General features: G+C 37.7%; 3 protein-coding genes across 3 annotated transcripts; all 3 read left to right on the top strand.

Annotated features, from left to right (window-relative positions):
- The first annotated feature begins 1,461 nt into the window (after window positions 1-1,461).
- LOC116416980 (zinc finger protein 423-like) lies at window positions 1,462-4,311 on the top strand. Its single transcript, XM_031927936.1, has 5 exons — window positions 1,462-1,620; window positions 1,706-1,768; window positions 1,905-2,282; window positions 2,370-2,644; window positions 2,721-4,311. The coding sequence occupies exons 1-4, from the start codon at window positions 1,578-1,580 to the stop codon at window positions 2,606-2,608; spliced, it is 723 nt and encodes a 240-aa protein (XP_031783796.1). The 5' UTR covers window positions 1,462-1,577; the 3' UTR covers window positions 2,609-2,644; window positions 2,721-4,311.
- Window positions 4,312-5,114: 803 nt separating this feature from the next.
- LOC116416975 lies at window positions 5,115-7,776 on the top strand. Its single transcript, XM_031927911.2, has 5 exons — window positions 5,115-6,144; window positions 6,230-6,292; window positions 6,429-6,806; window positions 6,893-7,167; window positions 7,244-7,776. Exons 1-4 carry the CDS (start codon window positions 6,102-6,104, stop codon window positions 7,129-7,131), a joined length of 723 nt encoding a protein of 240 aa, XP_031783771.1. The 5' UTR covers window positions 5,115-6,101; the 3' UTR covers window positions 7,132-7,167; window positions 7,244-7,776.
- Window positions 7,777-9,703: 1,927 nt separating this feature from the next.
- LOC116416977 (zinc finger protein 423-like) lies at window positions 9,704-12,457 on the top strand. The gene is made up of 5 exons (XM_031927921.2): window positions 9,704-10,669; window positions 10,755-10,817; window positions 10,954-11,331; window positions 11,419-11,693; window positions 11,770-12,457. Exons 1-4 carry the CDS (start codon window positions 10,627-10,629, stop codon window positions 11,655-11,657), a joined length of 723 nt encoding a protein of 240 aa, XP_031783781.1. The 5' UTR covers window positions 9,704-10,626; the 3' UTR covers window positions 11,658-11,693; window positions 11,770-12,457.
- The last annotated feature ends 3,611 nt before the right edge of the window (window positions 12,458-16,068 follow it).

Genomic DNA, 16,068 nt, shown 5'->3' with positions numbered 1-16,068 from the left:
AGACAGACAAGCAAAAATTGTTACGCTAGCCTGTTCCTACATAATAAATAAGCATCTACACTATAAATTAAACATCTTGAACGTATACACTGCATATAAGGCACTATAATGATGAATACTGCCTGCGACTGATTTGAACACTGAGTTGGGAATATCTATCAAGATCATCACTTTTACACTTCATCGTTGATCAAATCTTGAACACGCAAAATTTTACTTAATGTTTCTAATATCTAAACCCACATAAAAGTGTACATTTAAGTGTGAGTGTTGAGTGTGGTCATGTTTGTACATGTGCAAGGTTAGGTTGCCATGTATAAAACGTTCGCCATAATTTTATGGCATATTATGCCCACTTACCGTCGCCTGTTAACAGGGGGACATATGGCCATGATATGCCACATAATCTGGCTACTGGGCATAAAATTTGGCATTTCGTGGCCATATTAGCCTCAATTTCCTACGAGGGTACAACTTCTTACTTTAACTTTTTTTGTAGAATGCTTATAGGATTCGAGTTAGAGCCAAAGAGCCAAACTCCTAAAATTTCAGCCCGATCGGTCGAAAAATTGCGATGAAATATCGCATCTCACACATTTTTCGCTTAAAAAATTAAGTATAAGGCACTTGCATACCGCGGTCGTGCCTAAAAACGCGCAAGCGTTTCTTAAACCCTGGATGGAAAAATCGAGGGGAATGCAGGAAACGCAATCAATGTTTGACGCGATTCCGAGAAACTGCAAGGGAATAATCGCAGTCAGGACTCCGCCTCTGTCTCCAAAGAGATATCGTAAATTTTATCCGAACGGCGGCATTTGGAGCAATAGCCATTGTTCAAGAGCATGTACCTAATGCATAAGGGCACAAACAGAAAATGTATGTTTTCTCCAATCAGAAATGGCATTTTTCCCGTAGAATTCCTCATTCATATAAGGGAAGTTGCCGGCACCGAAGTGCATCAACTTAATTATTGCGTTAATATTTTTATTTGAAACTTGCCACAGCGATAGATATTTATAAAAGGAAGGGCAACTAACTCTTGATTTTTCATAATTCATTGCATTGCCTTAGTTTCGAGTAATTTTCTACTGAACACTCGTACTATCGGTAAAACCTGGGTTTCGGACCCCCTTAATAGTACATTATGCAACAAGAGACTAAAGTCGTGGATTATTTACTTTATTCTCGCAAAATACGGAATAAAGTGAATTTGCGGGAATAAAGTAAATTTGCGGCAATAAAATTTTCTGGTCCCCAAGACACGTGGAGACGTGGCGACGGGGTGGCGGCTGAGATGCGCCCCACGGCGTCGCGCCGTAGAGTCGGGGCGGGCCGGAGCCTACATTTATAGGTACAGGTATTATAGGCTATCTAGAGGCGGATTTCGGACGCACAGCTCGGGGAAAGTGAATTTTTGCGGAGAGGGATAACGCTGCTATATATACAGAGCGAAATTTCTTAAGCAGACAGTTCGAAGTTTTCATTCTAGAAGCAACGACTTGGCTAGTCAGTGATATCCTAGTGCCTGCGTTAGTTTGAATCTGTAGTGCATCACAGTCAAGTTTTCCTTTCGTAAAATGGAATCTCCACGTGCGGAATCTTACGCATCTTCTGACACTGGTTCGTATATTAGAAAAAGAAATGTTGAGACGTGAGTGCACATATGCACGATACTTATTAATTATATTTGTTCGTCGTTTTGTAGGTAGGACGAGAATGATTGATGCAGAAGCTCGTCACACGGATCTCGATGGAAATCTCAACGAAGGTACGTTTTTGCACGACTTTATTTTATATTCATGATTGATTATTAGCTTATCATATTACACTTCACAATAATCTAAGATAATTAAAGTTTTCATACAATTTTTAATCACATCGTTATAATAATTCTATTTCTTTAGTTACTGCAGACTTGACAGGGCTTGTGACGATTTGTTGCTCGGATTGTGATCTTGACAGTGCCAACTACGAAAAATGCCAGGGCGAGCTAGCTCTGCAATGTTTAGCGTGCCGAGAGAAGTTTTATCACCGTTTTTGGGCGATCCGGCACATCAATTCTTGTGCCAGCATCATCAAGCAGACAAAATACATCTGTGAGTTGTGCGAAACGACATTCGAACGGATCGATGAACTAAGAAGACACTTTCAAGACTGTGCAAGTGATTGTTTTACAAGTCTTCAGTTGGAGAACAACAACACGAATTCGGAGGAAGAATTAGATATGTTCAAGTACTTTGCCAACTCATCGGAGATATTAAGGAAAAGCGTGAGGGAATACGGTAAGTTCGTGTGCATACATTTTTTAATAACTCATTGCCTTTCTCTCGAGTTTCTTAATTTTACAAATGTCTTTTTATTCGTATCAGGACATGAACGTTTTTATGCGCACTTCTGCGTGGAGTGCCGCGAACCCATCATCGATGAAACATCGGTCGACGCAGTAGACTGCGATGAATGTAAAGTTAGTTGCCTGCTGCAGTGCAACACGTGCAAATGTCTACACGAGACTTACGAGTCCATTATTGAGCATTTAAAGGGGAGCTATTGCGGATATAAGATGCAATTAGCGGTGGACCCGGATGCTCAACTTCACGAACAGGCGTGAAAAATTATAAGATGCACAAAGGCTATTGCAAACAGAGTGAGTCTTCCATTTCATTTTTTCACAATTGCATTATCGATGATAGATCGCAACATCACGTTATTTTGTGTTTCAGATCGACCGTCTGGAGATGTTTCAATGCCCAAGGAAAGTGACGCAGCTTATCACACATACATCGTGCACAATCATGGTTTACGTTCGAATACATATGTAGAACCTTAAAACGTTTTTTAATTGTCGAGATGATTTAATTTTTTACTGTACTTATTTATTTATCGTAAAATAAAAAATTTTTAACCGCTCAATCATTATATGCTTGTCTTTTATTGAATGAAAAACTGAAGTATACTTTATCCTCTTAGAAAATATTATAATTTCCAACTCCACAAATAACGTTTTCCTATTCAAAAACGTAAGATCGTTACTGCGTGTGCAAAACTCTAAATTTCGCACACGCTTATCTGTTGAGGACGTAGATTCGCACACTCGTGTCAAAAAATAGTATATACGATACACGTGCGCGTAGGTGATCATCAAACTCGCTTTTTTGTCACCCTTGCGGCGACAGATGCGCTCATGCAAAAATAACCTACTTCGCGCACTCGTATCGTAATATACAATTTTAACATGACGTGCGCGAAAAACGCAGTTTTTCAAGAGGCTTGTTTTTCGTGTAGCGTGTGCGAAATACTGTTTCCATAGCAACGATATGTTATTATATGCTACATGCTTGACGCAACATTAAAAAAGCTATAGTGATTCGCGCAAAGAAAACGAGCCTGAGAAACCGCATTTCGCGCACGGAGTATTAAAAACGATTTTGGGCTGTTAACACTCGTTATAAGCATTGCCATGATTTTATGTCAATAAAAAAAAGTTGTATTTTCAAAGATCTACCCTCGTAGAAAATACGCCATAAGATATGGCCGGTGAATATCTACTGGCCATATTTTTCTTAGCGTAATATGTCAACATAATATGTCCACATTATGTTGAGTGCTTAACTCCAGCAATGGGTTTATAACCTAAAATCCATAAACTTAATAATCAAAATTCATTTAACGCAGTAAATTCTAAAATCATTTACGTTTAAAAAAAGGATTTTACAATAAATTTTGAAAATACAAGGCAATGTGTTAAGAGCGGTAACCTAACCTTGAATATTCATACATACAAATTTACATATAATCACACTCAAAACTCACTAACATATTTGTATATTATTCTGGCATGCATGTTTTTATGAAAGTGTGAATATTAGAAACAACATCAGGTGAAATTTGTGTGTTCAAGATTTTATCAATGATGAAGTGTAAAAGTGATGATATTGATAGATATTCGCAACTCAGTGTTCAAGTCAGTCGCAGGCAGTATTCATCATTATAGTGCATTTTATGCAGTGTATTCGTGCAAGATGTTTAATTTGTAGTGTAGATGCTTATTTTATTATGTAGGAACAGGCTAGCGTAACTATTTTTGCTTGTCTGTCTTTGCTAGCCGACCCACACCGAACTCCATGGCTCCGATGGGGGGGGGGGGTGGCAAAATTTACACATGAGTGTTTACGTGAGAATTTAAACTACAGCACTTGAGATACAGACAAGTGGGTATATTGCTTCAACAGCTTGAAACAAATCACCATGCAAAATTTCAGCCCTCTAAGTATGATAGGTTTTTATTGAGATCAAAAAGAAAAATTGAAAAAAGTAATCGTACAATCATTGAGGATTTGATTTAGCTCTCAATTAAAATCTATCATACTTAGAGGGCTGAAATTTTTCATGGTGATTTGTTTCAAGCTGTTGAAACATTATACCCACTTGTCTTTATATCAAGTACTGTAGTTTAAATTTCATATCAACACTCATGTGTAAATTTTGCCCTCGGAGCCATGGGGTTCGGTGTGGGTCAGCTAGCAAAGACAGACAAGCAAAAATTGTTACGCTAGCCTGTTCCTACATAATAAAATAAGCATCTACACTATAAATTAAACATCTTGAACGTATACACTGCATATAAGGCACTATAATGATGAATACTGCCTGCGACTGATTTGAACACTGAGTTGGGAATATCTATCAAGATCATCACTTTTACACTTCATCGTTGATCAAATCTTGAACACGCAAATTTTACTTAATGTTTCTAATATCTAAACCCACATAAAAAGTGTACATTTAAGTGTGAGTGTTGAGTGTGGTCATGTTTGTACATGTGCAAGGTTAGGTTGCCATGTATAAAACGTTCGCCATAATTTATGGCATATTATGCCCACTTACCGTCGCCTGTTAACAGGGGGGACATATGGCCATGATATGCCACATAATCTGGCTACTGGGCATAAAATTTGGCATTTCGTGGCCATATTAGCCTCAATTTCCTACGAGGGTACAACTTCTTACTTTAACTTTTTTGTAGAATGCTTATAGGATTCGAGTTAGAGCCAAAGAGCCAAACTCCTAAAATTTCAGCCCGATCGGTCGAAAATTGCGATGAAATATCGCATCTCACACATTTTTCGCTTAAAAAATTAAGTATAAGGCACTTGCATACCGCGGTCGTGCCTAAAAACGCGCAAGCGTTTCTTAAACCCTGGATGGAAAAATCGAGGGGAATGCAGGAAACGCAATCAATGTTTGACGCGATTCCGAGAAACTGCAAGGGAATAATCGCAGTCAGGACTCCGCCTCTGTCTCCAAAGAGATATCGTAAATTTTATCCGAACGGCGGCATTTGGAGCAATAGCCATTGTTCAAGAGCATGTACCTAATGCATAAGGGCACAAACAGAAAATGTATGTTTTCTCCAATCAGAAAATGGCATTTTTCCCGTAGAATTCCTCATTCATATAAGGGAAGTTGCCGGCACCGAAGTGCATCAACTTAATTATTGCGTTAATATTTTTATTTGAAACTTGCCACAGCGATAGATATTTATAAAAGGAAGGGCAACTAACTCTTGATTTTTCATAATTCATTGCATTGCCTTAGTTTCGAGTAATTTTCTACTGAACACTCGTACTATCGGTAAAACCTGGGTTTCGGACCCCCTTAATAGTACATTATGCAACAAGAGACTAAAGTCGTGGATTATTTACTTTATTCTCGCAAAATACGGAATAAAGTGAATTTGCGGGAATAAAGTAAATTTGCGGCAATAAAATTTTCTGGTCCCCAAGACACGTGGAGACGTGGCGACGGGGTGGCGGCTGAGATGCGCCCCACGGCGTCGCGCCGTAGAGTCGGGGCGGGCCGGAGCCTACATTTATAGGTACAGGTATTATAGGCTATCTAGAGGCGGATTTCGGACGCACAGCTCGGGGAAAGTGAATTTTTGCGGAGAGGGAGAACGCTGCTATATATACAGAGCGAAATTTCTTAAGCAGACAGTTCGAAGTTTTCATTCTAGAAGCAACGACTTGGCTAGTCAGTGATATCCTAGTGCCTGCGTTAGTTTGAATCTGTAGTGCATCACAGTCAAGTTTTCCTTTCGTAAAATGGAATCTCCACGTGCGGAATCTTACGCATCTTCTGACACTGGTTCGTATATTAGAAAAAGAAATGTTGAGACGTGAGTGCACATATGCACGATACTTATTAATTATATTTGTTCGTCGTTTTGTAGGTAGGACGAGAATGATTGATGCAGAAGCTCGTCACACGGATCTCGATGGAAATCTCAACGAAGGTACGTTTTTGCACGACTTTATTTTATATTCATGATTGATTATTAGCTTATCATATTACACTTCACAATAATCTAAGATAATTAAAGTTTTCATACAATTTTTAATCACATCGTTATAATAATTCTATTTCTTTAGTTACTGCAGACTTGACAGGGCTTGTGACGATTTGTTGCTCGGATTGTGATCTTGACAGTGCCAACTACGAAAAATGCCAGGGCGAGCTAGCTCTGCAATGTTTAGCGTGCCGAGAGAAGTTTTATCACCGTTTTTGGGCGATCCGGCACATCAATTCTTGTGCCAGCATCATCAAGCAGCCAAAATACATCTGTGAGTTGTGCGAAACGACATTCGAACGGATCGATGAACTAAGAAGACACTTTCAAGACTGTGCAAGTGATTGTTTTACAAGTCTTCAGTTGGAGAACAACAACACGAATTCGGAGGAAGAATTAGATATGTTCAAGTACTTTGCCAACTCATCGGAGATATTAAGGAAAAGCGTGAGGGAATACGGTAAGTTCGTGTGCATACATTTTTAATAACTCATTGCCTTTCTCTCGAGTTTCTTAATTTTACAAATGTCTTTTTATTCGTATCAGGACATGAACGTTTTTATGCGCACTTCTGCGTGGAGTGCCGCGAACCCATCATCGATGAAACATCGGTCGACGCAGTAGACTGCGATGAATGTAAAGTTAGTTGCCTGCTGCAGTGCAACACGTGCAAATGTCTACACGAGACTTACGAGTCCATTATTGAGCATTTAAAGGGGAGCTATTGCGGATATAAGATGCAATTAGCGGTGGACCCGGATGCTCAACTTCACGAACAGGCGTGAAAAATTATAAGATGCACAAAGGCTATTGCAAACAGAGTGAGTCTTCCATTTCATTTTTTCACAATAGCATTATCGATGATAGATCGCAACATCACGTTATTTTGTGTTTCAGATCGACCGTCTGGAGATGTTTCAATGCCCAAGGAAAGTGACGCAGCTTATCACACATACATCGTGCACAATCATGGTTTACGTTCGAATACATATGTAGAACCTTAAAACGTTTTTTAATTGTCGAGATGATTTAATTTTTTACTGTACTTATTTATTTATCGTAAAATAAAAAATTTTTAACCGCTCAATCATTATATGCTTGTCTTTTATTGAATGAAAAACTGAAGTATACTTTATCCTCTTAGAAAATATTATAATTTCCAACTCCACAAATAACGTTTTCCTATTCAAAAACGTAAGATCGTTACTGCGTGTGCAAAACTCTAAATTTCGCACACGCTTATCTGTTGAGGACGTAGATTCGCACACTCGTGTCAAAAAATAGTATATACGATACACGTGCGCGTAGGTGATCATCAAACTCGCTTTTTTGTCACCCTTGCGGCGACAGATGCGCTCATGCAAAAATAACCTACTTCGCGCACTCGTATCGTAATATACAATTTTAACATGACGTGCGCGAAAAACGCAGTTTTTCAAGAGGCTTGTTTTTCGTGTAGCGTGTGCGAAATACTGTTTCCATAGCAACGATATGTTATTATATGCTACATGCTTGACGCAACATTAAAAAAGCTATAGTGATTCGCGCAAAGAAAACGAGCCTGAGAAACCGCATTTCGCGCACGGAGTATTAAAAACGATTTTGGGCTGTTAACACTCGTTATAAGCATTGCCATGATTTTATGTCAATAGAAAAAAGTTGTATTTTCAAAGATCTACCCTCGTAGAAAATACGCCATAAGATATGGCCGGTGAATATCTACTGGCCATATTTTTCTTAGCGTAATATGTCAACATAATATGTCCACATTATGTTGAGTGCTTAACTCCAGCAATGGGTTTATAACCTAAAATCCATAAACTTAATAATCAAAATTCATTTAACGCAGTAAATTCTAAAATCATTTACGGTTAAAAAAAGGATTTTACAATAAATTTTGAAAATACAAGGCAATGTGTTAAGAGCGGTAACCTAACCTTGAATATTCATACATACAAATTTACATATAATCACACTCAAAACTCACTAACATATTTGTATATTATTCTGGCATGCATGTTTTTATGAAAGTGTGAATATTAGAAACAACATCAGGTGAAATTTGTGTGTTCAAGATTTTATCAATGATGAAGTGTAAAAGTGATGATATTGATAGATATTCGCAACTCAGTGTTCAATTCAGTCGCAGGCAGTATTCATCATTATAGTGCATTTTATGCAGTGTATTCGTGCAAGATGTTTAATTTGTAGTGTAGATGCTTATTTTATTATGTAGGAACAGGCTAGCGTAACTATTTTTGCTTGTCTGTCTTTGCTAGCCGACCCACACCGAACTCCATGGCTCCGATGGGGGGGGGGGTGGCAAAATTTACACATGAGTGTTTACGTGAGAATTTAAACTACAGCACTTGAGATACAGACAAGTGGGTATATTGCTTCAACAGCTTGAAACAAATCACCATGCAAAATTTCAGCCCTCTAAGTATGATAGGATTTTATTGAGATCAAAAAGAAAAATTGAAAAAAGTAATCGTACAATCATTGAGGATTTGATTTAGCTCTCAATTAAAATCTATCATACTTAGAGGGCTGAAATTTTTCATGGTGATTTGTTTCAAGCTGTTGAAACATTATACCCACTTGTCTTTATATCAAGTACTGTAGTTTAAATTTTCATATCAACACTCATGTGTAAATTTTGCCCTCGGAGCCATGGGGTTCGGTGTGGGTCAGCTAGCAAAGACAGACAAGCAAAAATTGTTACGCTAGCCTGTTCCTACATAATAAAATAAGCATCTACACTATAAATTAAACATCTTGAACGTATACACTGCATATAAGGCACTATAATGATGAATACTGCCTGCGACTGATTTGAACACTGAGTTGGGAATATCTATCAAGATCATCACTTTTACACTTCATCGTTGATCAAATCTTGAACACGCAAATTTTACTTAATGTTTCTAATATCTAAACCCACATAAAAAGTGTACATTTAAGTGTGAGTGTTGAGTGTGGTCATGTTTGTACATGTGCAAGGTTAGGTTGCCATGTATAAAACGTTCGCCATAATTTTATGGCATATTATGCCCACTTACCGTCGCCTGTTAACAGGGGGGACATATGGCCATGATATGCCACATAATCTGGCTACTGGGCATAAAATTTGGCATTTCGTGGCCATATTAGCCTCAATTTCCTACGAGGGTACAACTTCTTACTTTAACTTTTTTTGTAGAATGCTTATAGGATTCGAGTTAGAGCCAAAGAGCCAAACTCCTAAAATTTCAGCCCGATCGGTCGAAAATTGCGATGAAATATCGCATCTCACACATTTTTCGCTTAAAAAATTAAGTATAAGGCGCTTGCATACCGCGGTCGTGCCTAAAAACGCGCAAGCGTTTCTTAAACCCTGGATGGAAAAATCGAGGGGAATGCAGGAAACGCAATCAATGTTTGACGCGATTCCGAGAAACTGCAAGGGAATAATCGCAGTCAGGACTCCGCCTCTGTCTCCAAAGAGATATCGTAAATTTTATCCGAACGGCGGCATTTGGAGCAATAGCCATTGTTCAAGAGCATGTACCTAATGCATAAGGGCACAAACAGAAAATGTATGTTTTCTCCAATCAGAAAATGGCATTTTTCCCGTAGAATTCCTCATTCATATAAGGGAAGTTGCCGGCACCGAAGTGCATCAACTTAATTATTGCGTTAATATTTTTATTTGAAACTTGCCACAGCGATAGATATTTATAAAAGGAAGGGCAACTAACTCTTGATTTTTCATAATTCATTGCATTGCCTTAGTTTCGAGTAATTTTCTACTGAACACTCGTACTATCGGTAAAACCTGGGTTTCGGACCCCCTTAATAGTACATTATGCAACAAGAGACTAAAGTCGTGGATTATTTACTTTATTCTCGCAAAATACGGAATAAAGTGAATTTGCGGGAATAAAGTAAATTTGCGGCAATAAAATTTTCTGGTCCCCAAGACACGTGGAGACGTGGCGACGGGGTGGCGGCTGAGATGCGCCCCACGGCGTCGCGCCGTAGAGTCGGGGCGGGCCGGAGCCTACATTTATAGGTACAGGTATTATAGGCTATCTAGAGGCGGATTTCGGACGCACAGCTCGGGGAAAGTGAATTTTTGCGGAGAGGGAGAACGCTGCTATATATACAGAGCGAAATTTCTTAAGCAGACAGTTCGAAGTTTTCATTCTAGAAGCAACGACTTGGCTAGTCAGTGATATCCTAGTGCCTGCGTTAGTTTGAATCTGTAGTGCATCACAGTCAAGTTTTCCTTTCGTAAAATGGAATCTCCACGTGCGGAATCTTACGCATCTTCTGACACTGGTTCGTATATTAGAAAAAGAAATGTTGAGACGTGAGTGCACATATGCACGATACTTATTAATTATATTTGTTCGTCGTTTTGTAGGTAGGACGAGAATGATTGATGCAGAAGCTCGTCACACGGATCTCGATGGAAATCTCAACGAAGGTACGTTTTTGCACGACTTTATTTTATATTCATGATTGATTATTAGCTTATCATATTACACTTCACAATAATCTAAGATAATTAAAGTTTTCATACAATTTTTAATCACATCGTTATAATAATTCTATTTCTTTAGTTACTGCAGACTTGACAGGGCTTGTGACGATTTGTTGCTCGGATTGTGATCTTGACAGTGCCAACTACGAAAAATGCCAGGGCGAGCTAGCTCTGCAATGTTTAGCGTGCCGAGAGAAGTTTTATCACCGTTTTTGGGCGATCCGGCACATCAATTCTTGTGCCAGCATCATCAAGCAGACAAAATACATCTGTGAGTTGTGCGAAACGACATTCGAACGGATCGATGAACTAAGAAGACACTTTCAAGACTGTGCAAGTGATTGTTTTACAAGTCTTCAGTTGGAGAACAACAACACGAATTCGGAGGAAGAATTAGATATGTTCAAGTACTTTGCCAACTCATCGGAGATATTAAGGAAAAGCGTGAGGGAATACGGTAAGTTCGTGTGCATACATTTTTTAATAACTCATTGCCTTTCTCTCGAGTTTCTTAATTTTACAAATGTCTTTTTATTCGTATCAGGACATGAACGTTTTTATGCGCACTTCTGCGTGGAGTGCCGCGAACCCATCATCGATGAAACATCGGTCGACGCAGTAGACTGCGATGAATGTAAAGTTAGTTGCCTGCTGCAGTGCAACACGTGCAAATGTCTACACGAGACTTACGAGTCCATTATTGAGCATTTAAAGGGGAGCTATTGCGGATATAAGATGCAATTAGCGGTGGACCCGGATGCTCAACTTCACGAACAGGCGTGAAAAATTATAAGATGCACAAAGGCTATTGCAAACAGAGTGAGTCTTCCATTTCATTTTTTCACAATTGCATTATCGATGATAGATCGCAACATCACGTTATTTTGTGTTTCAGATCGACCGTCTGGAGATGTTTCAATGCCCAAGGAAAGTGACGCAGCTTATCACACATACATCGTGCACAATCATGGTTTACGTTCGAATACATATGTAGAACCTTAAAACGTTTTTTAATTGTCGAGATGATTTAATTTTTTACTGTACTTATTTATTTATCGTAAAATAAAAAATTTTTAACCGCTCAATCATTATATGCTTGTCTTTTATTGAATGAAAAACTGAAGTATACTTTATCCTCTTAGAAAATATTATAATTTCCAACTCCACAAATAACGTTTTCCTATTCAAAAACGTAAGATCGTTACTGCGTGTGCAAAACTCTAAATTTCGCACACGCTTATCTGTTGAGGACGTAGATTCGCACACTCGTGTCAAAAAATAGTATATACGATACACGTGCGCGTAGGTGATCATCAAACTCGCTTTTTTGTCACCCTTGCGGCGACAGATGCGCTCATGCAAAAATAACCTACTTCGCGCACTCGTATCGTAATATACAATTTTAACATGACGTGCGCGAAAAACGCGGTTTTTCAAGAGGCTTGTTTTTCGTGTAGCGTGTGCGAAATACTGTTTCCATAGCAACGATATGTTATTATATGCTACATGCTTGACGCAACATTAAAAAAGCTATAGTGATTCGCGCAAAGAAAACGAGCCTGAGAAACCGCATTTCGCGCACGGAGTATTAAAAACGATTTTGGGCTGTTAACTCTCGTTATAAGCATTGCCATGATTTTATGTCAATAGAAAAAAGTTGTATTTTCAAAGATCTACCCTCGTAGAAAATACGCCATAAGATATGGCCGGTGAATATCTACTGGCCATATTTTTCTTAGCGTAATATGTCAACATAATATGTCCACATTATGTTGAGTGCTTAACTCCAGCAATAGGTTTATAACCTAAAATCCATAAACTTAATAATCAAAATTCATTTAACGCAGTAAATTCTAAAATCATTTACGGTTAAAAAAAGGATTTTACAATAAATTTTGAAAATACAAGGCAATGTGTTAAGAGCGGTAACCTAACCTTGAATATTCATACATACAAATTTACATATAATCACACTCAAAACTCACTAACATATTTGTATATTATTCTGGCATGCATGTTTTTATGAAAGTGTGAATATTAGAAACAACATCAGGTGAAATTTGTGTGTTCAAGATTTTATCAATGATGAAGTGTAAAAGTGATGATCTTGATAGATATTCGCAACTCAGTGTTCAAGTCAGTCGCAGGCAGTATTCATCATTATAGTGCATTTTATGCAGTGTATTCGTGCAAGATGTTTAATTTGTAGTGTAGATGCTTATTTTATTATGTAGGAACAGGCTAGCGTAACTATTTTTGCTTGTCTGTCTTTGCTAGCCGACCCACACCGAACTCCATGGCTCCGATGGGGGGGGGGGGTTGCAAAATTTACACATGAGTGTTTACGTGAGAATTTAAACTACAGCACTTGAGATAAAGACAAGTTGGTATATTGCTTCAACAGCTTGAAACAAATCACCATGCAAAATTTCAGCCCTCTAAGTATGATAGGTTTTTATTGAGAGCAAAAAGAAAAATTGAAAAAAGTAATCGTACAATCATTGAGGATTTGATTTAGCTCTCAATTAAAATCTATCATACTTAGAGGGCTGAAATTTTGCATGGTGATTTGTTTCAAGCTGTTGAAGCAATATACCCACTTGTTTTTATCTCAAGTACTGTAGTTTAAATTTTCATATCAACACTCATGTGTAAATTTTGCCCCCGGAGCCATGGGGTTCGGTGTGGGTCAGCTAGCAACGACAGACAAGCAAAAATTGTTACGCTAGCCTGTTCCTACATAATAAAATAAGTATCTACACTATAAATTAAACATCTTGAACGTATACACTGCATATAAGGCACTATAATGATGAATACTGCCTGCGACTGATTTGAACACTGAGTTGGGAATATCTATCAAGATCATCACTTTTACACTTCATCGTTGATCAAATCTTGAACACGCAAATTTTACTTAATGTTTCTAATATCTAAACCCACATAAAAAGTGTACATTTAAGTGTGAGTGTTGAGTGTGGTCATGTTTGTACATGTGCAAGGTTAGGTTGCCATGTATAAAACGTTCGCCATAATTTTATGGCATATTATGCCCACTTACCGTCGCCTGTTAACAGGGGGGACATATGGCCATGATATGCCACATAATCTGGCTACTGGGCATAAAATTTGGCATTTCGTGGCCATATTAGCCTCAATTTCCTACGAGGGATTTACTTTGGAAAATTAAAAATTCAACAGTAAATTCATGTATAAAAGTCTTTTTGAACTTAGTTTCAAACTTTACACTGTTTTTTATTTAGTCCATCGTGTAATATATAAAATTAGTACTACTCTGAATTATTGATAGATTCAATAACAAATTCATGTTCATAAGTCTATTTGAACATTGCGCATAGCTTCATACAGTGTTCTATTCTATTTATCTTTCTCCAGTTAACCAAAGTGCTAAACTGGATTATTATGAGATTTAATTATACACTTATGCTTTGCCTTTAGCTACGATAATAAGACAGAACAAGGTACGGAGCGTTTGCACATGAGTAACTTTTATGAAAATCATATTGGTTTTTCATAGTGTTAGTTGTATAAAAATCCAAACCAGCCCAGACGGATACGGTATTCTAAATATTGAAAGTTGTCTCACAAATATTATTTAAGATTATCAAAAGATTCATTTATTATTTCATGCTATGATTGTAGCTACGATTATAATGCAAAAAAAAAGTATAAAGTAATAGTACACCCTGGTAGAAAATAACCCAACCAAAATGGCCTGTGTTTTAAAACTTGGCCAAAAATGTTGGCCAACGCGTGTCACGAATATTAGCCAACATTGAACCAACGGTTTGCCAAAATTTAAAATGTAGTAATTTAAGGTTATGAAATTTTAACACTATGATATATTTATTTATAATCTCGGTTTGTGATACACCTATGTAAATATATAAAATATTCTAAGTTTTGATGTCTACATGCATGTTCACCGTGAGTAAACGTTCAGGTCATCCGCAACTCTCAAAAATGTTGTCCAGGTGTTTATTATGGGAAAAAATGTTAGGCTAAGCAGTGCGCTCCATGGCTTTCGATATGTAGATGTAATTTCTAATCGAAGATGATGAGCACATCACCCCGCACCCGGGACTCTCATAGACGATGTCCAGGTGTTCGAAAGAGGAAAAAATACATCGTGGTTTTTGATGTATGAATGGAAGTTCCGTTCGTAAACGATGAAAATATTGGAAAATTTTGGAAATTTTTTGGAAAATTTTTGGAAAAGTTTCGAAAATTTTTCAATATTTTCATCATCTACGAACAGAGCTTACATTCATACATCAAAAACCACGGAGCGCGCTACTCAGGTATCATTTTTTCCTCTTTCGAACACCTGGACATCGTCTACGAGAATCTCGGGTGATGTGCTCGTCATCTTTGAGCAGAGTTTACATCTACATATCGAAAGCCACGGAGCGCGCCAACTACATTTCATTTTTTTCCACCGCTGGACATCTGGACATCGTCAACAAGAGTCCCGGGTAACGTACTCATCATCTTCAAGAAGAACTTACATCTACACGTCGAAAGCCACGGGCCGCGCTACCTAGGTTTCATTTTTAAGTAAGTTTACAAAGATATTATTTAAATCGAATCTAACCTCAAACGCGAATTTCAAGTTTAACCATCTGTTTACCAACCGGACCGCTTGTAATGTGACGAAATAAGCAGTATTTGAGAGTAACCATTGGTTAAAGCGTTGGCCAAGTCGTTCGGATTTGGCTAACCGATGTCGAATTAGTTCTTTACATTTCTACCAGGGCAGTAGTAGATTTTTTATTCTCCAGAATCTTATTTTTTTAGTCGTATATCCGTCTATTTGAATCTAGTGTATAGACGTCGTAAATGATTATCCATTCGTATGATTGTCATTCTCGCTTTGTTGGTCGCAAATCACACTTGAGCGAGAATCAACACCGTTGTTTTTATATTGAAAACTATTATTTAATTTATCATTACTTAATCTACCATTTTCTAAAAATTGTTTTTCACAGCTCCGACTATAATCGAGCAAATATCAGCTACAGGAAAGGACAGGCATTCCAGTCTGAAGGATCTGCATCACAAATGGTGTATCATGATGAAATAAAATTCTACTAATATAAGATATTTGGTCTTAATTTTATTCACTTTACAAAAATTTTAATATAATTTTTATACATCTTTTATTGCTGCTTAG

The sequence above is a fragment of the Nasonia vitripennis genome, chromosome 1 (genome assembly GCF_009193385.2).
Source record: "Nasonia vitripennis strain AsymCx chromosome 1, Nvit_psr_1.1, whole genome shotgun sequence".
NCBI lineage: Eukaryota > Metazoa > Arthropoda > Insecta > Hymenoptera > Pteromalidae > Nasonia > Nasonia vitripennis.
This window is presented reverse-complemented; position numbering and strand designations above follow the sequence as displayed.